Source organism: Theropithecus gelada, chromosome 7a (genome assembly GCF_003255815.1).
Source record: "Theropithecus gelada isolate Dixy chromosome 7a, Tgel_1.0, whole genome shotgun sequence".
Classification (NCBI taxonomy): domain Eukaryota; kingdom Metazoa; phylum Chordata; class Mammalia; order Primates; family Cercopithecidae; genus Theropithecus; species Theropithecus gelada.
In genome coordinates, this window is record NC_037674.1 from 53,015,555 (window position 1) to 53,042,267 (window position 26,713).

At 56.1% G+C, this 26,713-nt stretch overlaps 1 protein-coding gene across 1 annotated transcript in view; it reads left to right on the forward strand.

Annotated features, from left to right (window-relative positions):
• Positions 1–26,713, forward strand: part of PSTPIP1 (proline-serine-threonine phosphatase interacting protein 1) — a 44,549-nt gene that overhangs the window by 11,487 nt on the left and 6,349 nt on the right. Inside the window, exons 4-11 of the mRNA XM_025390582.1 lie at positions 13,434–13,534; positions 13,747–13,821; positions 20,995–21,029; positions 21,204–21,310; positions 23,554–23,616; positions 24,243–24,341; positions 25,223–25,268; positions 26,301–26,380. Of these exons, the coding sequence (XP_025246367.1) occupies positions 13,434–13,534; positions 13,747–13,821; positions 20,995–21,029; positions 21,204–21,310; positions 23,554–23,616; positions 24,243–24,341; positions 25,223–25,268; positions 26,301–26,380 (606 nt within the window). The remainder of the gene's footprint in view (positions 1–13,433; positions 13,535–13,746; positions 13,822–20,994; positions 21,030–21,203; positions 21,311–23,553; positions 23,617–24,242; positions 24,342–25,222; positions 25,269–26,300; positions 26,381–26,713) is intronic.

Consider the following 26,713-nt stretch of genomic DNA (forward strand, 5'->3'; position numbering starts at 1 on the left):
AAAAGAAAAAACAAAGAAAGAAAAGAAATGAAGCAGAGAGCCAGACTGTAGGACTGTCATTCTAAAAAATCCCAATGCCTAGGCCACACCCCAGGTCAATTACATCCCGATTTCTGGGAGTAGGACCTGGACATCAGTATTTTTCAAAGTTCCCCAGTGCCTCCATGTAGAACTTTAGGTTGACAGGCGTCACCATAGATAATTGTGGTAATTAGTTACCATTGCTGGCCGAGCGTGGTGGCTCATGCCTATAATCCCAGCACTTTGGAAGGCCAAGGTGGGAGGATCACCTGAGGTCAGGAGTTCAAGACTAGCCTGGCCAACATGGTGAAACTCTGTCTCTACTAAAAATACAAAAAATGTAGCCAGGTGTGGTGGTGCGTGCCTGTAATCCCAGCTACTTGAGAGGCAGAGGCAGGAGAATTGCTTGAACCTGGGAGGCAGAGGTTGCAGTGAGCCAAGATTGTGCCACTGCACTCCAGCCTGGGGAATAAGAGCGAACACTCAACATCAAAACAAAACAAAACAAAAATTACCGTTGCTGACAATGGGCATACATCTGGTTTGTACCATTTTCATGACCTCATTTGACTTACCTGAGTGAGCAGAGGTTAAAAGTTTTGGGGGTGGTGGTAATTATATGTAACATAAAATTGACCATTTTAACCATTTTTAAGTATTGATTCAGAGGCATTAAGAACATTCACTATTTCCTGAACTGCTTCATCATCCTGAACAGAAATTGTACCCATCAAACAATAACTCCCCACTCCTTCACCTCATACCTTGTTCTACCTCGATTCTACTTTCTAGCTCTATGGATTTGCCTATTCTAGTCATCTCCTATAAGTACAATCAGATAATATTTGTCCTTTTGTGGCTGGCTTATTTCAGTTAGCATAATGTCTTCAAGGCTCATCCATGTCATATCATGTGTCAGAATTTTCTTCCTCTTTATAACAAAATACTATTCCATTCTACACATATACTTTATTTTGTACATCCATTGATCCATTGATGGCCACTGGGCTGTTTCTTTGAGCTATTGTGAATAACACTGCCATGAACATTTGTGTACAAGTACCTGTTGAAACCCTGCTTTCAATTCTTTTATATATATACCTAGGAGTGGAATTGCTGGATCGTATGGTAATCCTTTATTTAACTTTTTGAATAACTGCCAAACAGTTTTACATTCCCATCAACAATGCAAAAGGGATCCAATTGCTTCATATCTTTGCCAACTGTTGTTAATTTCTATTTTTTTTTTAATCATAGCCACCTTAGGAGGCATGAAGTGGTATCTCATCGCAGTTTTGATTTATATTTCTCTAATAATTAATGATGTTGAGCATCTTTTCATGTGCTCATTGGGCATTTGTATACCTCCTTTGGAGAAAGTCTATTTAAGACTTTTGCCCACTTTTGAATTGGTTGTCTTTTTATTGTTGAGCTGTAGGAGTTCTTTATATATTCTGGATACTCATCCTTTATCAGAGATATGATTTGTAAATATTTTCTCCCACTCCGGAGTGTCTTTTCACTCTTTTGATATTGTCTTTTGATGCACAAAAGTTTTTCATTTTGATGAATGCAATGTGTCTACTCTTTGTTTTGTTGCCTATGATTTTAATATCATATCTGAGAAATAATCGCCAAGTTAAATATCATGAAGTTTTTCCCTATGTTTTCCTTTTAAAATTTTGTAACTTTAGGTCTTACATTTAGGTGTTCAATTCATCTTGAGTTCATTTTTGCATATGGTATAAAGTAAGGGTCCAGCTTCATTCTTTTGCATGTGGATATCCAGTTTTCCCAGCGCCATTTGTTGAAGTCTGTCCTTTTCTCATTGAACGGTCTTGGCACCCCTGTCAAAAATCAATTGACCATATATGTTAGGGTTCATTTCTGAGCTCACTATTTCCATTCTGTTGGTTATATGTCTGTCCTTATGACAGTACCACACTATTTCAATTACTGTAGCTTTGTAGTAAGCTTTGAAATCAAGAAGTGTGAGTCCTCCAACCTTATTCTTCTTTTTCAAGATTGTTTTGGCTCTTCGGGGGCCTGAGTAGAGCTGCTTTTGTTGTTCCCATTTTATAGGTGAGGAGACTGAGGTCTGGACCCTCCTAAGTTTGCCCAACCTGGACTGGCCACGAGTCCATGACAGACTCCTCATCATATTCCCACCATAGGCACACATAGGGAGACACTTGCTTTAGAGGGCCCCTGGGTTGTGGGCTCCTCCCTGCGATTGCTCTGCCTTCCAGCTCCCCAAGAAAGTCCATCTATGACGTCTCAACTTCCTTAAGGCCCACCAGCTCTCACTCTTCTTCAAGGAGGGTCTGGAGGGAAGGCCTGGAGGCTGGGTCACCAACTTCCTCAGTGGATCAAGAGAAGACCCTGCATGGAATTAATGTCTGTCCCAGCCTCAGCTTGCCTGGACCTGAGGAGCCTTTAAAAATCAGGACTTCTGAGGCCGGGCGCGGTGGCTCAAGCCTGTAATCCCAGCACTTTGGGAGGCCGAGACGGGCGGATCACGAGGTGAGGAAATCGAGACCATCCTGGCTAACCCGGTGAAACCCCGTCTCTACTAAAAAATACAAAAAACTAGCCGGGCGAGGTGGCGGGCGCCTGTAGTCCCAGCTACTCGGGAGGCTGAGGCAGGAGAATGGCGTAAACCCGGGAGGCGGAGCTTGCAGTGAGCTGAGATCCGGTCACTGCACTCCAGCCTGGGCGACAGAGCGAGACTCCGTCTCAAAAAAAAAAAAAAAAAAAATCAGGACTTCTGGCCCTGTGCAGTGGCTAATGCCTGTAATTCCAGCAGTCTGGAAGGCTGAGGCAGGTGGATTGCTTGAGCCCAGGAGTTCAAGACTAGCCTAGGCAACATGGCAAAACCCAATCTCTATGAATAATACAAAAATTAGCTGGGGCGTGGTGGTGCACACCTGTGGTCCCAGCTACTTGGGAGGCTGAAGTGGGAGGATCACTTGAGCTCAGGAGGTCGAGGTTGCAGTGAGCTGTAATCATGCCACTGCACTCCAGCCTAGGCAGTTGCCGCCCAGGCTAAAGTACAGGGGCGCAGTCTCGGCTCACTGCAAGCTCTGCGTCCCGGGTTCATGCCATTCTCCTGCCTCAGCCTCCCGAGTAGCTGGGACTACAGGTGCCCGCCACCATGCCTGGCTAATTTTTTGGATTTTTAGTAGAGACGGGGTTTCACTGCGTTAGCCAGGATGGTCTCGATCTCCTGACCTCGTGATCCGCCCATCTCGTGCCTTGTGTGTCAGGCTGCAGAAATTTCATCCCAGGCCTCAGATAACTCCCAGTCCTCAAGGGAAGGAGCTTGTACTCAGGGTCCAGCCGTCTTTTTGTTTTGTTTTGTTTTGTTTGTTTTTTGAGATAGAGTCCTGCTCTCTTGTCCAGGCTGGAGTGCAATGGCACCGTGTCGGCTCACTGCAACCTCCATCTCCTGCGCTCAAGCAATTCTCCTGCCTCAGCCTCCCGAGTAGGTAGGATTACAGGCACCTGCCACCACACCCAGCTAATTTTTGTATTTTTAGTAGAGATGGGGTTTCATCATGTTGGCCAGGCTGGTCTCGAACTCCTGACCTCAAGTAATCCACCCGCCTTGGTTTCCCAAAGTGCTGGGATTACAGGTGTGAGCCACTGCACCCGGCAGTCTTGATTTGAGTCCTACCTCTGTGTAGGCTGAGACTAAAATGTTAAATAATGAATGGTCCCAGAGAGCACCAGACTCCTCACACAGCCCAGCTCCCCAGGCCTGGGGTAGGGGGAGCATCTGACTCTACTTAGAGCCGTGTTTCTCCGCAACGTGGCTCTGTGCAACATGTCCGCTGGCTGTGTTGGGCAGAGTAGAGCAATTTCCCAGGCTCCAACATAGAAGCCTTTACTTGGCAGGCGCCATCTTTGTCTCTCACTCTGACCTTAGAGCCCAGTGGCCCGCTTTGATCCTACTACACTCATGGGTGGCCCTGGGGAGCCCCTCAACTCTCTGAGCCTTGGTTCCTTGTCTGTAAACATTGTAGTAGTAAACCAACGTTAGAGGATTGAGAGTGGAGACGTGCAGGTTAACGGCCAAGCAAGGATAAGGAGCCCCGCATGCCGTCCCCTGCAGGTGTGGAGTCCAACTAGCCCCCAGGCACGGAAGGCCTCAGGCTCAGCTTCGAGGTCCTGAACCTGCTGAGGCTGGCAGAGGGGGCTAAAGGGCCTCCAGAGGCTGCAGGGGTCTCTCCCTGCCTTCAGGGAAGGGCATGGGCATAGGAGTGGGGCTCCCCTGAAGCTCTAGGGGCCCATCTCTGTCTCTTGAGCAAGTCCCAAGCCCAAGGGAGCCTGCCAGCCCTCACACCTACGACAATTCACAGCCGCAAAGCAGGACACCCCATATCAGCCCTATAAGGGCTTAGGAGTCCACATATTCTCCCCAATTTACAGATGAAAAAATTAAGGCCAGAGAGTGGGAGCCACTAGTCTAGAGAAGTGTCCCAGCTAGGATGAAACTCAGTTCTTGTAAACGCCCCTTCCCTGGGCTCCTCTCAGTTAACATGCATGAATCCTTTCGGCTGCCCTTCCAGGAGCCCAGTGAGCGTCAAGTGCCCTGCATGACGCTCCTGCAGGTGTTGTCCATTTAGTCCTCAGAGCCCCTGGAAGCGGATGATGCTCTCATCCCCATCTTACAGAGGAGGAATCTGGGCCCAGGAGGTTTGTGACTCATGCAGACTGTGTGGAACGGGCCAGAACCAGAACCCAGTGCCTGAGCCTGTGCTCCTCTGGGACATCCCTGGCAGGTGTAGGTGGTGTGGGAGGGCAACGCCTGGGGACGGGGGTGTGCAACAACAGTGCCTGGACCACTGGTACCCCTGGCTGGTCACTCACAGGCAGGAATCCATGTAGCAAGGAGCCCTGCTCTTCCTGTGAAGACAGCTGGACCCCTCCTGGCTGGTTATAGGGTCAGTGCCTCCTCCAGGGCTCAGGGTCTGGAGTGGCTCAGCTCCATCCTCCCCTGCATCAGTCACCCCCAAGGGCCCACGGCCTCCCTTCCTCACTTGCCCTCACTGTCGGCCTCTGCCTCCTGCCTCACCCACTGCTGGATCCTAGTGAGCCCCCGACTGCCAAATCAGCTTGGCAAGGGCTGTACAGAGCTGTGTGACCTGGACGAGTCACTGTTATCCTCAGTTCCTCACCTGCCTGAAAGATGGGACAGTAACAGCACAGTACTGACTTGACAGGGTCCCCTGAGGATTGGAGGGGATCATGCGTGAGAGCCCCACCAGGCACCCTACCCACTCAATCCCTTCCCCTGAATCTGGAACCTGGTCCTGGTTCCTATGACCTCCTGGGAAGGTCCTGCCCCTTGCTGTGCATGACTTGGCTCTCCTCAGTCTGGCCTCAGGCCACCTTTACAGACACCTGCTCCATCTCCCTGCACCTGTCTCTGTTACCTTGAAGCAGGCTTGCACAGGAACAGCACTAGCACTGGACTTCTAGGCAGCTGAGCCTGAGGGGCGTGTCTCCATCTACCTCTGGCCATCTTGTGTTTGCTCCTTGCCTCCTCTCTCACTTTTCTTCTCTTTTCTTTTTCTTTTGAGACAGGGTCTTACTCTGTCACCCAGGCTGGAGTGCAATGGCATAATCTCGGCTCGTTGCAGCCTCTGCCTCTCAGGTTCAGGCGATTCTCCTGCCTCAGCCTCCAAGTAGCTGGGATTACTGGCGTGTGCCACCACACCCAGTTAATTTTGTATTTTTAGTAGAGACAGGGTTTCACTATGTTGACCAGGCTGGTCTCAAACTCCTGGGCTCAAGTGATCTAACCCCCTCAGCCTCCCAAAGTGCTGGGATTTCAGGTATGAGCCATCATGTCCAGCCCTCTCTCACTTTTCTGCATGTTTTGGTTTCATGACACAGGAGAAAGAAGTGGGAATTGGGCTGGCCCCATGAGAGTGCAGGAGGGAAGCAGGCAGGGGAACTGAGGTAGTGGGGCGCTTTCCTGCCTCGTCATTGAAAAGGCCTATTTAAAAGAACAAAGCTTTCAAGCCAGACAGACCTTGGTCAAAAGCCAGACGCCCCACAACATTAGAGAGAGTCATCTCTCTTGTCGTCACCTTCCTCATCTTCATGACAGACAGCTGCCTCGTGATCAGTATTGCCGAGGGCAGGTGCCACACTCATGCGCAGTGTGTCCTTGTCCAGTGCCTGTATTGTCCCCTTAGTGGGACCCCTGGGAGTCCCTGGAAGCTCACAGGGCTCTGATGGGGCCCCTGTCAGCCATGGGCCTGTGGGCCTCCCAGCACAATGGAGCCCAGCCCAGGCATCTTCGGGGCCCGGCCAACTGGGCTGCTCAGGTGAGGGGCTCTGTAAGGCCCAGTAGAGGCCATCAGACTGGGACTCGGAGGAGAACCGTGGCACTCTGGAAACTCATTTCTAATCTCAAGGTCCTGTCAGCCCAGGTGAACACAGAGTTACTCATCTGACAACATTAATGCACATTTGTTCTCTAAAAACTGTCTGTCTTTGCCTTCTTGGCCCTCTCTGTTCAACACTTACCCTGGGCCATCTCAGACAGCTGTAAGTCATCCTCGTCCCATATTTATTTGCTTATCCATGGATCTCAGCAGCACTTGGGTCAGGGAACCCCTAGACAGCAAGTCTCTAGTTTCACATCTGAGGCTTGAGTCCTCTCTGTGGAGCCAGACCTGCTTACAGACTGTAGTGATGGGCGCTCTCCACCTGTCAAAGCACCCCGCCCTCTTTCCATACCTGCAGCCACTCGGGCTCCTGGGAAGCCTTTCCTTGCATTGACCAGGAGTTGGCCTCCCTGCCTCTGCCCCCATGAGTCCTGGCCTGGGCTGAGAAATGCCAGTCACTAGTGCTCCCTCTGCTCCTGATGCCCTCACAGAGATCTCCAGGTGAGACTGGAACCTCAGCAGTTCCCTCACAGCTTTGGCTTGGAACCCTCCTTCCCTCCCTATCACCTCCTCCCAAATACTCTGGGTAAGCAACTGCCTTGTTTACTGAGGGCTCTGGCCATCCATCCATCCCTCCATCCACCCACCCACCCATCCACCCATCCACCCATCCATCCATCCACCCATCCACCCATCCATCCATCCACCCATCCATCCATCCACCCATCCACCCATCCATCCATCCACCCATCCATCCACCCACCCACCCATCCACCCATCCACCCATCCATCCATCCACCCATCCACCCATCCATCCATCCACCCGTCCATCCATCCACCCACCCACCCATTTACCCATCCACTCATCCACCCATCCACCCATCCACCCACCCATCCACCCATCCACCCATCCACCCATCCACCCATCCACCCATCCATCCATCCACCCGTCCATCCATCTACCCACCCATCTACCCATCCACCCATCCACCCATTCACCCATCCACCCACCCATCTACCCATCCACCCATCCACCCATTCACCCATCCCTCCATTTGTCCACCCGTCCACCAGTCCACCCATCCACCCACCCACCTATCCACCCATCCATCCATCCATCCACCCACCTACCCATCTACCCATCCACCCATCCACCGACCCATCTACCCATCCATCCATCCATCCATCCATATTGTACCTGAGTGTTTGGCTCTTTGCCTGCCTCAATTTGCCAACCAGTAATGGTGGAGAGGAGTCCCATTGTGGGGTACTAACTGTAGGGCAGTGGAATGAGTCTGGTTGCTACTCATTGACTTAGCATGCCTCAGTTTCCATATCTATACAATGGGGATGATAATTCCTGCCTCAGAGGACTGTTGTAAGAAGTAGAGGAAACCAGTATGTCTGGCTTCCTTAAAGGTGCTGGGTAATGGGTCACTGAATCTGCAAGCAAATGATCTGGTCCCCTCCATGGGGCATCTCAGGAAGCAGCAGTCATAAGGCCTTGTCCTCTTGAGGGCCTCACCGAGGCACTTCTCCAGCCTGTCACTCAGTGTGTCTGTGAGCAGTGTGGTGTGTAGGCACTGGGTGCCAGGATCCAGTGGGGAACCTGAAAGACCCCCTCTGCCTCCATGGAGCTCAGCCCTTCCTACCCCAGGTTCTCAGTCCACAGAAGACAAGCGACAGGAAATAGGTGCTAGCAAACCCACAGTGTCAGCCACACCGGCTACAGAAGTCACTGCTGGTATGAGGGAGGAGAGCACCCCAGCACCATGCGGCTCCACAACTGCCATCCAAAACAGCTGGCCCTGACTCCCGAGGCATCTGAGATGACAGGACAGGCAGGGAATTTACACTCCCTGTTCTGTTTCTTCACCCACCAATAAAAGATAATCTTTTTAAAGAGCGTGTCAGCCATTAGAAAGATTTTCAGCAAGAATAGGAAGCCTTTTACCAGATGGTTTTTGAAGTTGGTAGGGTGCAAGCAGAAACATTTTTCTTTCCTCTACCTTCCAAATCCGCTGCTAGGTCTTGCCTCCCCACCTGTGGGCCCATGCTGGAGCTTTCTTAGTCATCTTCAGGTGTAACCCAATCCAGTCCAACCTAGTGTCACAATTTCACTCTGTCATTCAATGTAAAGCTCCCCAGTCCCCCGACTTTTATTGGAAGCCTCTGATGGGGAAAAGAGAACAAGGTCGGTTTCCTCCCTTGCCACGGGGTACCCACACTGCACTGCCAGCTGCCTCTGGGGTCTCCATGGGTGGGGTGGGGCACGGGGCCATGACTGTAAAGGGGAGAAACGTCTCATTGCCCTGGTATTCTTGTAACTGGTGATAGCGAATGCACACAGGTCAGCCCTTTCTCTCCCTGGCACCTGGGCAGGTTTTTTGGCGACCCTGCCCCGCTACAGTCCCTAACCACTCCGTTCCCTACAGCCTTCCACTTCCAGCCCCTCCCACTGCACCCAATAGTCTGCTCCACTCAGCTGCTCCTTAGGGTCCCTCTCTCCCTGTCAGGCTGTTCTCATGGACAGAATTACCAGGCAGCTCTTCCTGGCTACCTTCCACAGCCCCCACTTGGTTCCCAGGGAAGATTTCGGTGCCAATTCTTGGACATAGCAGATGGGAACTGGGACCAAAACCCAGGTGTCCCCCTCCAAGGTTGGAGGCTTAGCTGTCCTCTGATAGATGGTGTATTCTGGAGTGCCAGGCAAGTGAGCGTTTGAAAAAGGCTTTGCTCTGCTTTAAATGGACCCTCTGGTGGAGGAAGGTGTGTAAGGCGAGAGGGGAGGTGAGGAGGTGACTCACTTCTTCCAGCCTGGCCCCTGCTGAGGGAAGGTGTTTCTGGTGGGGGAGGTGGCAGACAGGCGGGTAGGGCTCGGGGAGCTGCTGCTCACTGAACTGCCACTGGGTGACAGGCCCTGAGTGTGGGGCTTTGCAGAGAGGCGAAGTAATGGGAAGTTAACAGCCAAGATCATGGCTTGGGATATCTGGGTTATATCCTGGCTGCATCCTGCAGGTCCCTGGGCAGACTGGGTAACCTCTCTGGGTTACCCTTTCCTCATCCATAAAATGGCAGTCATCATCCCTAGCCCTGTATCCGCCTTGTGGTGAGCCCTGATCTTGAGTCCACTGTTCTCACCTATGCACACCATTTCACTTGCTTCTCAGGACACCTCTCTGTGGTGAGAACTATTAGGCCCATTTTCACAGGGAAGGAAACAGGCTGAGAAGGGCCAGGGTCACGGGAGGTGTGAACCCACATCTAGTCGGTCAGACCCTTCCCAGCCTCTTAGACAGGCCCTAGGACCCTCTCTGAACTGTGGTCCATACTAACAGGACTGTGCCCTAGAGGGGTGGGCTGTCAGGGCCTGAAAAGGGGTTAGCCTTCTGCCCCCACATCCACAATGAGGAAACTAGGTCCTGAGAAGTAAAGTGGCTTGCTTCAGGCCCTGATGTCTGTGGTCTCGCCCCTGCAGCCACCAAGAGTGTTATGGGCATGAAAAGGCGGAAGTGGTGGTAGGTACAGAGGGTGCTTCTCCACTCAACCAGTGGGGGTGTGGAGGGCCCTGGTCAGCTCACAGGCCTGGGCCATGGCTCACACCAACACCCACCAGAGAATGAAACCAGTGGGCTATCTCTGGACAGAACAGGCCACCCAGGCCTTGGCCGCACTGCCTCAAGGCAGAGGCAGGAATATGTTTCCTCCCAAGAGCCTCCTCCTGGAGTTCTGGGATGCAGCCTGGAGCCGATGGCCACACACCATGGATGGCGAGGGCTGGGTCCCACATCTGGCTCAAGTGAGCCTCCCAGAGGAAGGGACTGTGCCCGCTCCCCACCTGGCACCCCTAGTCCAGGACAGGTTGTCCTGGGTGCCACATGGCTGGGCCGTGACCACTGGCTGTTCACTGGTTCTCCAGGGCTGCACTCCTCTGACCCAGCCTGGGCACCAGGCTACCCTCTGTGAATCTACAGTAACCAAATTATAGCCCAAAATACAGCTTTGATTTGAGGTGGAGATAATTTGAGTAATCATTTTCAAGAGTTATTTTTTCGAATCATGTTTGGACGTTCCAAAATAGAAAATGGTTCCTGGGCTGTCTATTAAATGGCTGATGTAGGTATATGGTTTTGGGGACAGGTTGACCTGGGTTCAGATCCCAAACTCTGCCCTTTGCCCATTGTGTGGCTTTGGGCAGTCTCTTTCCTTGCTTGGGCCTCCTGTCCCCATCTTTGCCTCCCAGGATGTGTGTCATGGTCAGGAAGATAACGCTATGATACCCTGTGATACCCTGGGTGCAGTGTGTGCCAGGTGGACTTGATAAATAGAGATTTCACAAAGGGCAGGGCCACAGGCAGCATTCAGATGATGGAGGTCGGACAGGAGGAGGGGAGAGGGAGGTAAGAGTGGGGGACAACTAGGGTAGGGCCCCTGGGGGTGATGCTGATGCTGGGCCTTGGGTGGCAGACCCAAACGACTGATTAAGTTGTAGGATGGTGGGTTCATTCATTTCCTAAACACATCCTGAGCCTGACTCTCCCAGCCCGGAGCACTGAGTCAGACCCATGCCCTTGAGGAGGTGGCAGGGGTGGGGGTGAAGGAGGAGGACGTGGGCTGGGGGAAGGGGTGCAGGGCTGGGAGCCATCATGAGCAGCCCCTGGAGAGTCAGGCACTTCCTCGGAACCGCCCAGTCCTTGTGACAGTAGCTCACTCAGCCACAGCCCCTGCCAGCAGCCCAAAGCTCTGAGCGGGCGACTGGGCGGGATCCTGGAGCCTGCAGCCTCTGGGGGCTTGAGCACGGCGGTCGCAGCCTGCAGGGCCTCTCGCTGCTGTCTGACTCCTCCTGAATGGCCAACGTAGGTTCAACTTGCTTCTCTTTCCACTCTGGGGGCCTCCATAAGGACAAAAGAAGGGTTCCCTTGGCGTGAGGGCTGGGCTCCAGGCGGCCACTCCAGAGGTATCAGGAAGAAATGACAGGTCCCCTGAGAGTCCAGATTCTCGTCCTGACTCTGCAGCCTCAAGCAAGCCATTTCCCTCTCTGGCCTCCGTTTCCTGAGGAGTAAGGGGAGCCGCACAAGGTGGCTCCCGGTTCTGGGGTGGGGGGATCTGTGGCATTCTGACCTGAATGCTGGTATCCCTCCAGGCAGGGGCAGGAGGCTGAGGCCCCAGATTTGTTTTTCTTCCCAGCCGCCGGGGGCTCCGACCTGAGGGTCTGAAGCGAGGGCAGAGGCTCAGGGATGGGAAGGGGAGGGCTACGGGCTGCAAGCAGCTGCCCACCGTAAACCACAGAAATGGAAGCCTGGCCCAGGCTAGCCCAGTGACACCAACCTGGACATGGGGGTGGAGGCCTGCCTCTGAGGCTGGGGGCACAGCTTCTGGCCTTACAGGCTAGACACCCTGCTTGTTGCTCTGTGGGAGAGCTGAGCCTGGGCCAGGCCCTCCTCGGGAAATTCTAGGGATGTTTATGGAGGGGGTAGGAGCTTGGGGTCCTAAGTGTCCTATAGGCCAGGAGAGTCCACCCTTCTGAGCTTGCTGATGGTGGACTGCAGTTGGTGGGAAGCGGGGGTGCTGTTGGGGCAATTTATGCCATTGCTACCCCTCCCTGCTACTTCTGATTCTCCTTAGACCTTGGAGAGTACCTTCTCCTTCCAGCACCTGACTCAAATGCCTCTTCCTGCAGAGAGCTCTCCTTGATTTTGACTCCATCCCTGCTCCCCTCACACCCCTAAGGTGGCGTTTGAGGGGAGACATGGGTCAGGGGAAGGAGCACCAGGCTTTACCTGAGTCATGTTAAGTGTGTGCGACCCTGGAGTGTGTGTGACCTTGGAGACTGTAATGTGTGTGGTCAGGGGAGCTGCGACTTCTTGCTCCAGTCTCTGAGGCTTTAGGGGTCCTCAGGGATAGAAAGGAAGACAGACTAGGTGCAGAATGTCAGGCCTGCCTTGGTTCAGTTGGTGACAAAAATCCTGTCTCCCCTGCACCTCAAGCTGCCCTGGAGTAAGCCTGCACGCAGCGCCCGGGAGAGCTTAGGGGGTTGTGGGGGGGAGCCTGGCCCTGGGACCCATTCCCCAGGCCTGGGAGTGTCCTGGGAGACCTCTGTTCCTTCATAGTCCTTAAAGACTACCTCCCTCCCCTAACTCCTCACACCAGCTTCCCACACCAGCAGCTCAGACACACACCTGGAACCCACTGCTCAGGGAGAAAGGAGAATTGGGTTGGCCAGAACGACAGCCAGGGCAAGCTGGGCAAGTGCCAGGCAGCAGAGGGTAGCTGTCCCTGGAGAGTTCTCTGAGGCTCCCCACCCCACCCCAGTCCAGAGGTGGATGTAGGGTGTGTTTGCGTGTGCTCTGGCCTTGACTGAAGTAACCCTCCATGACCATCTCCCTGGATCTGTATGAGGGGTGTTTCCTGAGCCCACAGAGAGCCCAGCGTGGCATCTGGCACATGGCTGGTGCCCAAGAAACTGCAATTGCTGTGATGGTCATGGAGACTGCACAGTGCTGAGGCGAAAGGCAGGGACTCCAGTCAAACACCCTGGGGTTCAAGGCCAGGCCAGCCACTTTGTAGCTGGGCCACTCTGGATGCGATCATGTGTCATCCACCTGCACCTCGGTTTCCCCACTTAGCTGAGATAGGGATATTGGAAGGGTGGCACCGTGAGTGAGTGAATTTCAGGGCTGACTGTCATCAGGGGGACTTAAGGGTGGCCCTTCCCATCTGCTGTCTCATGCTGATGTGTGTCCTGTCCTGTGAGCTCTGATGCCAGGCCCGGCACCTCCAGCTCTGTCAGCTGGGTGGAGTTCACTTATGTACCTATCACCTCCGCAGATGTGAGGGGACCTCCTGTGTGCCTGTGTAAAGCCCGGTCTAGAGTCCCAAGAGCTTGCCCTGAGTAGGGGAGATAGAGGCAGGAGAGAGGCTGTTCCTGGAGATGGTGGAAGGGTCCCCACAGGGCTGTGCTTGGTGTTGCCTGGCGGTGGCCCTCATGTGTCCTTCTGTCCTGTGTCACAGTGCAGGGACTTCACAGCCCACACGGGCTACGAGGTGCTGCTGCAGCGGCTTCTGGATGGGAGGAAGATGTGCAAAGACATGGAGGAGCTACTGAGGCAGAGGTGAGCTGCTGGGCAGGCCACGGGGAGCACAGGGCAGGAGACAGGTGTCTTCCACTCAGCTCCTGGGGCAGTGGCCGAGGCCCCTATCCCAGCCAAGCCATGTCAGAACATGTCCTGCTTTAAAAAAACTCTCCTGTGTTCCTTCAAACCTGGGCCTCCCCCAAAGGGGGCAAGTCACTGATGATCTTTCAAATGCCCTTTTTTTTTTGCAGGGCCCAGGCGGAGGAGCGGTACGGGAAGGAACTGGTGCAGATCGCACGGAAGGCAGGAGGCCAGACGGAGATCAAGTAAGAGCTCCCAGGCCCTTGGGCTCACTCCTCTCCTCTGCTGGCAGTTTCTGGGCCTTTAAATGAGGTTTAGGGCTCCCTGGCATGGGGGAGGCTGGGCAGAACCAGGGTAGGTGTGGATTGCTCATGAGGCATCGGGACTCCTCCTTGGTGCCTGGTTATCGGGCATTCAGGGTGAGGCCAGGTTCTGTGCGGGAGGAAGCCCGAGAGTCTGAGTGCTGGAAAGGGTCTGGGCGGGGGAGACAGGAGGCCATCCATCCTCAGTCATTTGCAGTACAGCCTGCACCAGCCTGGGTGGCCTCCACTGAAGTCCTGAGGGGCAAGTGACAGGCCTCTCCACTGGTGGCCCAAGCCGCCTGCAGCACTGGCTCAGCATGGGCTTCAAAGATGGAGATGTAGCCAGAGACAGAGGTCCAGGAGGGGACACACCTGGGTTCCGGTGCCAGCTCCTCATCCCCCAGCTGTCTGACCATGGGCTGGCTGCTGACACACTCCGTGGCTCCATTTCCTCATCAGTGATGGGATAGTAACGCAGCCCTCCTCAAAGGAAGAAGTGGGCTCAGGGGCTTAGCTGAGGCCTGGTTAGAGGGCAGGCCATCAGGGGAGTGGCTCTGATGAAGCAGGGGTCTCCAGCCCCGCAGGGCTCTGCACGAAGACCGCTGGGGTGGGAGGAGGGGTGAGGAGATCAGGCTGAGTTCAGGACAGAACCACCCTAACAGTGGAGTGGAGGGGCTGCTCTGGGGAAGGCCCCGACTGTCCCCCTGGGTGAGGACAGAGCCAGGTCGAGGGGAAGACAGACCACCGGCCTCCAAGTTCTTGAAAGGTCTCTGCAGAGTCCTCCTGCCGAGGGGCCCTGAGACCTGACCTTGCAGCTGTTGTGGAACCCCTTCCCCTCCTGCCTGCTCCCCCGAAACAGGAACTGAATGTGCCATACTCTGAAGGTCCCCCAAAGACACCAGGCACCCTGGCGGCTCCTGCTTCCAACCAGGAGCCAGAGATCACAGGAAGGCTTGGATGTGGCATGAGCCATGTGTGAGGCCAGAAAGTGTGCACACAGCCCTGGGAGGACGGAGGGCTCCAGGGAGTCCTTAGAGCTCTGGTCCCAGCTCGGCCGATGTGAGCTGTGGGACTGTGGGCAAGTCGCCTAGCTTCTCCGAGTTTGTTTCTCATCTCCCACTCCAGTGAGCTGCTGTACAGATCAACAAGAACATGGTCTGAGGGCCTCGCAAGGGAAGGGCTGAGGGCCGGGTGCAGACTGGGCACAGAGGAGGGCTCAGAACATGGTGAGGAGTGAATGGGTGTATGCCTTCTGCAGGAAGCAGTGCCCAGAGCTCTCAGTCAGGTGGGGAGCAGCTGTGGGGGCCTGGCAGCACAACCAAGGGAGCCCCTCCTGGCCTCCTGGCCTCCCGGCCTCCCGGCCTCCAGGCCAACTGGAAGATAACTTTCCCAGAAAGAGAGGGTACCTCATGGGGAGAACTCAGAGACTCAGAAGAGGTGGAGAGGGTGGCCCCGGCAAGGCACGATGGGAGCCAGGCTGGAGTGAGTCTGTGTGATGCAGGCTCAGGGGATTGTGAGTCACAGGGGATTTACAGCAGGGAAGGAGAAGCTATTCACAAAGAAAATACAGTGGGGGTGGGGGGCAGGGTGGGTCACGGGAAGGGGGAGGTACACAACATCTTGCTCCATTTGTAGAACTAGGAGAAGGGGCCAGGTGGAGGCGGCCCTGATTGCGCCGTGGTTATTCAAGGCCAGGTGGGACAGGGTCTGCCCTGACTTACCCCTTGTGTGGCCCTGGATGATGCTCCCTGTCTCTGAGTCCAGGGTCTGTACCTGTGGAAGGGGATGGTCACTTGGAGAGGTGTTCTGGGCAGTCACAAGGACAAGCAGAGAGTGCCAAGCCACAGGGGTTCACTGCACACAGTGGGGCTGTCCATAATGTTGCTGTTGACCCATGTGGCATGAAGTAGTGTTGGTGAGGCCATGCAGCTGTTCCTTACAGTGTAGGCCAAGCATCCATCTTCCATCCATTTAGACACCATTTAATTGAGGACCTACTATGTGTCATGCCCTGGATGGGTCAGGAGGATTCACTAATTTAAAATAAAATAAAATAAAATAAGAGGGCTTTGCCGTTCCTTAGCCAGAGTCCAGCACACTGAGGGTGACTTCCTTCTCCTTCCTAGTCCTTTGCATTAGGGTCCATTTATGCATCTCCTCCAGGCCCATCTCCTCCAGGAAGCCCTCCCAGATATCCTGCCTTGCCTCACTGTCAGTCTTGGCTTAGACCCGGTTACCCCTACCCATGCCAACCTGAAGGGCTTTTGGTGGGGAAGTGTGAACAGGTGAACAGTGGCTGTGGACCTGTTTCCTCATCTTGGACTCCTTGGGGGTGGGGAGTGTTGGCCCTCAGGAAAGGTGGCCTGGCTCTTCAGCATGGGGGCTGGTGGCCCACCCTCCAGGGCCCATCTCTGAGTAGGGGAAGCTCCTGGCCTCCCTGAGGCCCACAGCTGTCCCCCAGGTCTGTGGGATGCTCATTCCCGGCCCCTTGCAGAACAGGCAGGGGGTTGGGGGATGGGAAGACTAGGAACAGGGTGCAGAACGAGGACAAAAGTCAGGTGGTTAAGTGACCCTATAAATAGCCTAGTGAGCCCTGAGGGCGGAACTGGCCAGCTTCCCCAGCCCCACTGCCTGAAGGTGTCGCATTTCTGCACAGTCCCCTGACTTCAAACCAGCCAGGAGCCACCCTCAGGCCTGGAGGCTCAGGCCACTGAAATTAACAGGAGGTTACATCTTAAGTGATTTTTGACATGTACCTCCTTCACATGTTAGCTCAGCAAACATCCGTGGGGCAGTGGTAATGGAGGATGGACAAGTAAGACCCAGTCCCCAGGCCGGGCGCGGTGGCTCAAGCCTGTAATCCCAGCACTTTGGGAGGCTGAGATGGGCGGATCACGAGGTCAGGAGATCGAGACCATCCTGGCTAACACGGTGAAACCCCGTCTCTACTAAAAATACAAAAAACTAGCCGGGCGAGGTGGCAGGCGCCTGTAGTCCCAGCTACTCGGGAGGCTGAGGCAGGAGAATGGCGTGAACCCGGGAGGCGGAGCTTGCAGTGAGCTGAGATCCGGCCACTGTACTCCAGCCTGGGCGGCAGAGCAAGACTCCGTCTCAAAAAAAAAAAAAAAAAAAAAAAAAAAAAAAAAGACCCAGTCCCCAAACTCCAGCAATCCCCACCAACATGAAGGTGCATTTTAAAGACAGCATTAGGGCCAGGCGCTATGCCTCATGCGTATAATCTCAGCAATTTGGGAGGCCAACCTGAGGTCAGGAGTTCGAGACCAGCCTGGCCAACATGGTGAAACCCCGTCTCTATCAAAAATGTAAAAATTAGTTGGGCATGTTGACGCGAGCCTGCAGCCCCAGCTACTTGGGAGGCTGAAGCAGGAGAATCACTTGAACCCAGAAGATGGAGGCTGCAATGAGCCCAGGTCGCACCACTGCACTCCAACCTGGGCTGCAGAGTGAGACTCCATCTTAAAAGAAAAAGACAGTGTTAGTATTTGCAGGGGGCTCACCAATATTGCTGACGTCATATGTCCAGCCCTGCAGAGACTTTGCCTGACTCTCCTTTCCAGCCTCTGGGCCTTTGCTCCTGCTGTTGCCCTGTTGCTCCCCTGTCCGGTCCCACCCATCCCTCAAGGCCTGCCTGAAATGCCACCTCCCTCAGAAAGCTGTCACCTCCACTCCCCTATTGCTCCTCCTGCATCAGGTAAGGTGCTGGGGGTGCTGCATGCCCCCGGAAGTTGCACAGGACAGGGGTTTGGGAAACAAAGGGAAATCAAGGCAAGGCCAGCTTCCTGTAAGCCTTCTGTGGTCACCAGTGAGCAGGCACAGCCCCCAAGGGGTGCAGGTCTGAATCCTCACGTCCCTGCCTCACCCCTACTTGCCACAAACCAAAAATGCTGTGGTTTTCCTGTCAGAGAGATTTTTAAATTTTTTTTTCATGGTCTCTCTTCCTCTGAACTCAGAGAGAATGACGACATTGCTGAGGATATTGGCGGGAGACAGCCAGGCCCTGTTCCTGTCAGATGTCCCCTGATGCTGGCTCACTGTGGACACAGCCTCAGCACAGGGAGGCGAGAGGGCTACTCCTCTCAGCCGGTGGGCAGGCAGCAGGGACACGGTGGGGACAGAGCAGGAAACACACTGGAAATCTGGACTGTATATGAGCACAGAATTTCAGACTGAGCTTCCTGAGAGCTGAGTCAAAAAGGGCAATGGAATGAGTTACACATGAAGGCACTGGTGACAGACGGCAGGAGATAGAGGCCTGTGCAAGACCCTGCCCTTGACATGCGATGGAGACGCAGTAGAGGCACTCAGGGAGATCTTGACAGTTTCCCTGCGCAGATGGCGGGGAGGAAATGGGAATTTCATGGGGCAGAGAATGACTTTATGCGGCCCCCAGACCCTCCACAAGATCAGAGCTCAAGGCTGTTCACTTTGGGAGTTCTGGGGCAAAGCTGGGCTCCTCCTCTCATCCACAGAGCTGAGGCTGCCTCCTTGAAATTTTTTCTGGGACCAAGAAAGGGAGGAGTGTTCTGGGCCTTGTTGTGTGAGCTGAACTAGGGTGGCCTGATGGTTCCAGCAATGGGGACAGGGTACCTGGGGCAGGAAGGCCTGCAGCCCAGGTGACAGCAAGAGGGGGCCTGGAGGGGCCAGAGCCTGCCTGCCCAGGTGCCCCAGACAGAGGCAGCACCAGCATCTATGCAGCCCCCAAGGCCTAGCCAGGTCATAGGGGCAAATGGCAGTTCAAGGTGAGCACAGACCATCACTGTCAAGACTGTCCCAGGGGTGGGACAGAGGCCGAATGTCCACCTGGCAGTGCTGTGCATTCAGGCAGGCGCTCAGCTTTCAGGTGGGGGCTGGGAAAAGGCCCAGCAGCTGCCAGAACCTGCGATTCCTTACAGCACCCTGCAGACTGAGACCATGGACCAGGGTGGCCCACAGGTGGGTTTGGGGTTGAGAAAGTCTAGATTATGAGCCTGGGGACAATGAAGAGGAGAGCCGGAGAGCCAGGCATTGCCCCTGTCCTCAAGGGCTCATGGTTCAGCAGGGTGACAGACATCCACTGGGTCAGTCCAAAGTGACATCAGTGCTCAGAAAGGACAGGAGAGGATGCCAGGCAAAGATGCTGCAATGGAGATGGGCACATGCAAAGGCCCTGAGGCAAGAAGGAGCCTGGCACCTGGAAGGAATGGGGGGAGGGGCAGAGAGCAGGGCTGACAGGTGGGAGGTGGAGGTGGTAGGGCAGGGGCTGCAGCGGTGGTGGCAGCTCGCGGGGGACAGGCATGAGATTTAGGAGATAAAATAGAAGGTGGAGGCAAGGAAGGGAGAGGACAGAGCCCGGGGTGACTCCTGGATTTCTGGTGTGTATAACTGGTGGACAGCAGTGTCTTTGCTGAGAGGGGAGCCCTGGGAGAGGAGAGGTTTGCAGGACAGGTGCTGAGTCCGGTTTTGGACATGCTGAATTTGAGGTATCTGTCAGATGTGAGGCCCAAAAGCTGAGGGCTGGGCAGTGGATGTGCAGGCCCTGGGCTCTGGGAGGGGCTGGGCATGCTGTGGTCATGAAGGAGGTGCGGCTGGAGGGTGGTGTGTGTGAGGGCTGGGTTGAGGGTTGGGGGGACCACGCTGTGACTGGAGGCCTCTAACTGAAAGAGGGGGACTGAGCTGAGAGGTGAACTGACAGGAAGCAGAGGGACTGGAGGTGTCACTGCTGGTGAGGAGTCAGAGAAGAGTCCTAAGTCCCACAAGGGAAGGTGGGATCACCACACAGCCACCCCTCTCCTTCCTCTCCGTGGGTTCTGCCTCTTACTGTAGGGTGGCCACGGGTGCAGCTTCTTCACTCCTGTGACCCTTGGCTTCTCATCTGTGAAGTGGGATAAATAAAGGCACCTGTGCCAGCAGAGTTGTGAGGAGGTCTCGTCACTCAGGCCAGCAGTTCTGACGTCTGGATGGGCATCAGCAGTGCTTGGGGCCGGGCCCCAATCGGAAGCCTCAGACTCAGGAGGTCGGGGAGGAGCCTGAGAATCTGTATTTCTAACAGGCTCTGCGGATGCTGATGCTGCTGGTCTGCGGACCTCACTTTGGGATCCACGAGTTTAGGGCGAGGGGCCTGGCCCCCACAGATCTCCCCCAGACCTGGATCCCCACGCTCCTGCCAGGCTGCTGTTCCTCCTTGGCCTCTGCTTCCCCAGGTGTCTACTGAGAGGAGAAGTCCCCTGAGAAGCCTGCCTGGTGTGCTGCCAGCGCCACCCAGGGCTGTCCGGTGGGCGTCATGAGGTCATGTAGCCGCCAGGGGGCAGCCGAGCTGCTCCACAGAGAGGCTGCAGGGAGAGTCAGATAAAATACTGGATGCCCAGGTGAATGTGAATTTCAGATAAACAACAAATACTTTAAAAATAAAAATACGTTTTAAATACTACAAGGAGCATACTATATTCAAAAAGTGCTCGTTCATCTGAGATTCACATTGCACTCGGTGTCCTGTCTTTATGTGTTCATTCTGGCAGCCCCCGCCCATCATTCCCTGCCTCCTATATGTGGTGCTGGGCCCTCCTCTCCCTCCCTCCCTGGCAGACAGTGCCCACCTCTCACCTCCTGCACCCTACCCTGCTGGCCTCTCCCACGGCCATCCAACCTCCTCCAAACATCCCCTGGGCCACCTACTGAGAGCCCATCTGAACACTGTCCCCTCCCCTGCAGCCTCACCCTGGGGGCATTTGGTACTTGCAGAGGAGGAGAGAGGGCTGTGAGTGTGGGAGAGGAGTTCAGGGGAGGGAGGCAGGGTCCTGAAGACAATCCCCTCTTCTCTAAGAATGCAGCCAGGTGCACAGATGGTTGGGGGGTGGGGCATCAGTACCTCCTTCTGCCACATTGCAGGGGGTTGATCGCTTTAATTTGCAGAGAGCTTTGCCTTCCAGAAATCAGTTTGGGGCCCCAGTGGATGGTCACCATCTGGCTAAAGGGTCCCTTGGTTCTAGAGTGACCCAGGGTCTTCCCACCAAGATAAAAGTACTCCCCACCCCCCTCCCCGCCCCAGCCGGGGACAGCCTGGACTTCAGTTTCCCGCTGTGCTCTCCTCCTCCTGACCTGGACCCGTCTGTTTTGCAGCTCCCTGAGGGCCTCCTTTGACTCCTTGAAGCAACGTAAGTCCCCCACCCTGGGGCAATGGGATCTTTTGGGGCTGGTGGAGGGTTTGGGGGGACAGAAGATGAGGTGTTGGGGCTGGAGCTGGGCTGGCCCAGACAGGGGCGAGTTGTGGGTGGCTGAGGCCCATCAGATCTGACACTGGGGACCAGTATCCATGCTCTGCCCCCAAGAAATGGAGAATGTGGGCAGCTCACACATCCAACTGGCCCTGACCCTGCGTGAGGAGCTGCGGAGTCTCGAGGAGTTCCGTGAGAGGCAGAAGGAGCAGAGGAAGAAGGTGAGGCAGGTGTAGGAGGCAGGGGAGCTGCTCCCCCATTGCCAGCCTCTCAGTTGCTGTGGGGGTGGGGGGCTGACCCTCCTGGTAGAGTCAGTGGAGGGTGGCAGGGGGTGGTGGTGGGACAGTACCCCAGGCTTTGGGGCTTGAGGGTAATCTGAAGTGGGTGGGGGGGGCAGAGGCCTGGCCACTGACACCAAGGCCAACTCTTAGTCCCAGAGCCCTGTAGAGGGTCCTTCCCGCCGAGCTGCCTCACACCTAGGAGGATCCTACTGCGGAAGACTCTAGAGGGTCTGTAGCAACTTGGTGGTGTCCAGAGGAGGCAGTCTAAGTTGTGGGGGTCACTGGAAACTGGTCTTGAGTCCAAGGACCGGGGCTGATTGTCCTGGAAAAAGGCAGACTTGCAGCCAGTCACCCCACAGGACTGCCAAGGCTGAGGGGTCAGACACAGATGGGTGGGAGAGTTATGTGGCATTGCTTAGCATCCAAAGGTACTTCTCACCCATATGTAGGGCATGGCCATCCCGAGACAGAGTGACTGCATGAAAGTGAGGTCCCCATCATGGGAGCTGTGTAAGCACAGGCTGGCAGCTGCTTGTCAGGGAGGCTGCAGGGCTGGGGTTGGGGATGGGTTCCCTGGAGGGCAGGCAGGACGCAGGCTGGCTTGGAGGCTGGGCTTGGGCCTGTGAGGATGGGGGCTCAGCCTCTCAGGGCCGTAGTGATGAGGGTGGTGCCCTGCATAGGCTGGGAGGGCAGCACACAGACCCGCTTCTTGCTTGGGGAGGAAGGATCATTGTATACTGGCCGAAGAACTGAAAATGAAGACACAACTGAGCCTTCAAGGGGAGGAAGCTGTATCTGAGGCTGGGGCCAGGCTGGGCCTGGGTGTCCTGGCCATACCAATTCCCATCTCTGTGCCTCAGTTTCCCCCTCACAGGATGGGACACATATGTCTACCTCCCAAGTGCTGAGAACTCAGCCCAAGCCATGCTCCCCTCAGTCTCCACAGACAGGGCTTCAGCTCTGGTTAGCGGTTCTGCTGGCAGAAATGTCGCGTGGCTGCCTGTGCCACCTGCCCGTCTGCCAGCTGGGCTTTCAGGATTCTAAATGTGGGGTTCTGAGCAGACAGTGGGTCCCCAGAAGCCGGCCCAGGCTTGAGGTGCTGCAACAGACACCCTCTCTGAGTCGGGACCTGCCCACAGAGCCTGCAGAGAGCCTGCCAGGACGGAGGGACTCCAGCCCTGCTATTTTGAGCCATCCTGTGGCCAGAGGAGCTGCGCTGGCTGCAAAGGCTGTTTTGGACAGAGCACTCCTTCCCCAAGTGGCCAGGGCCCCGCAGGCAGAGTGCTGTCTTGTGGAGTGTGCCATGTGTGTCTGAGCCTCTGTGTGTGTGTGTGCCACAGAGCAAGGACACATGCTCACAGGAGTGTACACATATGCCCACGCTCCCCTGCATGTGCCTGTGAGCATGTGTCCTTGTCCAGCCCTGCTTGGGTGTTTTAGGGTGTGTGTGTGTGTGTGTGTGTGTGTGTGAGTGCCTGTGCCTCGCTGGTCTCCCAGCTGGCACAGAACCCCTCCCCTGAGACCCCAGGCACAAACTGGCTCAGTTCTCCTCCTACCTCATAACCCAGTCGCTTTCCTGCCTGTTTTGCCTTCTGTATCAGAACAGGAAGCCTGGGAGGTGAGGGGAGGCTTGGCCCCAGACCTTGCTACAGGGGCCCAGTAGCCACTGTGCCCGCATGTGGCCTGAGGTTGTGTGTGGGTGACTGTGGGAGTGTGTACTTGTGAGTGGCATCTGTGGGTGTGCACAGGGATGCCTGTGATCACGCGTGTGCGCAGCTAGGGATGGGGCCGATGTGCCTCCGAGTTAACGAGGAGCTCTGCATGTATGTGTGTGTCATAGTGTGCATACATGTGTGAGCAACTATGATGCCTGCAGAGGCTCTGGGATGCAGGATGAACGACTGTGTGTGCACATGTGTGGGGCTGGGAACTCCCCAGCTGGAGATGAAGCTCTGGCCAAGGTCTGCAGCCAGGACCTCAGGGCACACCGATGCCCTGGGCTTGTCTTCCATTGTGAGGGTCACTGTGAAGCAGCAGGCTCTGGGGGAGGGAGGGCAGCCTGTCACCCCCTCTCCAGAGCCAGGAGAGGTGCTGCGCCTCATCCCAGGGACACCCCGTCCTCTTGGCCTAGGGGAGCCTCCCGAGGCCACTGCCCTCGGCTCAGAACCTCGTGTCCCCTGCAGTATGAGGCCGTCATGGACCGGGTCCAGAAGAGCAAGCTGTCGCTCTACAAGAAGGCCATGGAGGTGAGCGTCAGGGCACGGGGCCGCGGCCTTCCCTCGAGGAGCTGAGAAGGGCTCAGGGTGCGATCCTGGGCTGTGGCCCCAGGCAGGGCATTTGGAACAGGCTGGCCTCGGCCTTGGTCCTGCAGGGCGCACCAACCTACGGGGTGCTTGGGCCTGCGCTGGGCGCCATGGTCCAGTGGGGATGGGCCCGGGCCCTTTCCTTGGGTGCTCGTGAATGAAGGGTAGATGAAGTCGGCTGGGGACTCTAAGGGTGGAGTGAGGAGGGACCCCTGAGCTGGATCCTGCGAGACGCTGGGCAGGAAGGGAGAGGGGCTCCTAAGAGGGCGCGGCGTGGCGAGGGGCGTGGCGAGGGGCGTGCCCTCGCTGAGGAGCACAGCCCAGGAGGCGGGGCCCGGGACAGGCCGTGCTGTCCTCAGTGGAGAGGACCTGGGAGCAGGACTGCCAGTACCCCCACACCTTCTCAATCTCCTTCCGGACCCCCAGATCCCTGTCCCTGGTGAGGATGCCCCCACTCCACCCACAACCCTCGCCAGGCAAAAAGGCAGGCTGGGCTCAGGGAGCCTCACTCCCGGGGCACACAGAGCAGGGCTGTGCAGCCCCCAAGTCACGCCCCTCCACACTCCCAGTCCAAGAAGACTTATGAGCAGAAGTGCCGGGATGCAGACGACGCCGAGCAGGCCTTCGAGCGCATTAGCGCCAACGGCCACCAGAAGCAGGTGGAGAAGGTGCGCTGAGCTGCTGGGCGGTGTGGGTTGCCCAGGGCTGGGGGCAGTGGAGGAGACACGGAAGGGGTGCCGTAGACACCCCCAGGCAAGGTCTGCATGTGGGACACGCTAGCTGCTCAGCCCTCTCTGACCCCCAGTCTCCTCATCTGTGAAATGGGTTTCCTATAGAGAACCTCAGGGCATGGATAGGCAGGTCAGCTGGATCCCCTTTGCCACCATCAGGTGGCACTCAGGGACCCATTCCTCGGATCAGGCCCACTGAGGCCCACGGGGCGATGAGAGCAGACGCCAACCCTCACACAACCTCGGAGAAGGGCTCAATAGGCCCATGTCACAGAGAGGAAACTGAGGCTCACAGTAAGTGACTTGTCTAAGGTCTCAGAGCCAGGAAGCTGCAGAGAAGGGACCCCCAACTCAGGTGGTCTAGAGCCCATGCTCCTGAGGCTGTGGCCCCTAGGCCAGAGTGGGGTTATCAGAGCTCCCAGAGCCCAGGAAACACATCACCCATTGCACAGACAGGAAGCCTGAGGCCCAGAGAGGGAAATGGCCCAAGGATGAGCTGGGGGCAGTCAGTCAGGGGCCAGGGCCCAAGTCCCAGCCAGGGCGCTCAGCGGTAGTTGCATCTCTCCTGTGGGTTGTGGTCCCACTCTTCACAGGCATCCTGCTGGGCTCGGTTCCTATCTTCATTCCCTTTCCATGGAGCTAGCCTGTGGTCCGCTGTGAGGGGAGGTTGCTCGTGGATGATGTTATCTGCCCACAGTTGGCTCCTGAACTCCCCTGCAGGGTGGCTGGGGAAGGTGTGACACTCACTTCAGGGCTGCCGGGGTGGGCCCGGGCTCCTGGGGCAGGGTCTCAACGCTGCTTCCCCTCTGTTTCCTCAGAGTCAGAACAAAGCCAAGCAGTGCAAGGACTCAGCCACTGAGGCAGGTATGTGGGCCCTGGCTGCCCCATCTGACCAGGGCAGAGGCCTGGGTGGTACTCCCCACACACACCTCTACACCCTGGGACACACACACTCCCACCTGGCTGCACAGTCATGGGCGCGGCGCTCTCATTCCAGAAACGTGCAGTCAAAGTAAACGCTGTGCTCCCCCATTCGCCGGCCATTCTTGGCACTTCATGTGTTCAGTCCTCACAGCTGCCCTCCGAGGTGGCTGCTGTTATTATTCCCTTTCTCAACAGATGAGGAAACAGAGGCACTAAAAGGTCCAGTACTTGCCCCAGGTTACAGCCAATAAGTGGTGGGGACTGCATTTGAACCCAGGCCATCGGGCTTCAGAGCCCAGGACTTGCATGGCACAGCCCCAGAAGACAGGGCCGCTATCTATTACATGCATGTGCGCACACACATTCAAGCTCGGGCACACGCACGTGTGCACATAGCCTTCTCTGGGCCTCTGTCCTTCACTTGATGCCCAAATCCTACCAACACCCTTGTCTCTGCTGGTGCCCCACCCACCCACCGGACACAGCGCCCACCCTCCTCCCTTCCCCTGGGAAGGCCTCTCCCTTGTGCTCTGTCTCTATCAGGACTCAGCTACTCTCTTGGCGGGGGGACAGGTGACCTCCAGAGATCTGGGCACAGAAGTTGTGACCCAAGCCTGTGGGACTCCACCCCTCCTCCAGCACCCTCTGAGCTGCCCTCTCTGAACCTCAGTTTCCTCTCTGGAAAGTGAAGTGGGGCGCCCAGAGATGCCCAGACGCCAATATTCTGGACTTGCATATATGAGGCTTTACTGCAGCCCTCAGGCAGCTCAGAGCACAGTTGGGGAGCAGAAGCAGTACCAGCATGGGTGGCCCTGACAGGCATTCAGATGAGGCTCCACCAGCTGCTAGGGCGGGTCCCACAGGGGAGGCGGGGCTCCCAGGGGGGAGGAGGCCTCCAGGATGGGACCCAGCAGGAGCCAGGGCTAGAGGAACTCGTGTCAGGGCCCTCCCTGAGGCTGCCTGCGCTTGCAGAGCGGGTATACAGGCAGAGCATCACGCAGCTGGAGAAGGTCCGAGCTGAGTGGGAGCAGGAACACCGGACCACCTGTGAGGTGAGTGGCCCACAGGGAGCCTCGCTTTCCCCAGCCGGGAAGTGGAAGACACCCATCCCTGCTCCAGCTGCTTCAAGGGGCCCAAGCGAGGCAGTGGGGGAAGGTACACGTTACTCAGTTACTCACTCATTTATTCAGCCTCCTGCTCACAGGCCTGTGCTGGGGCCTGGCCCTGGTGCTTGTCACCTGACCTTGAGTCCCGGGCCCCTTCATTGCAGGCAGGCATTCTTTCACCGTTTTTGTTGAAGCCAAAACTGAGACTTGGACAAAACCCACAGCCTCTCTGGGCGCTGCCGATGGACAGGGCCTGGGGGATAGGGCTCAGGACTCCTG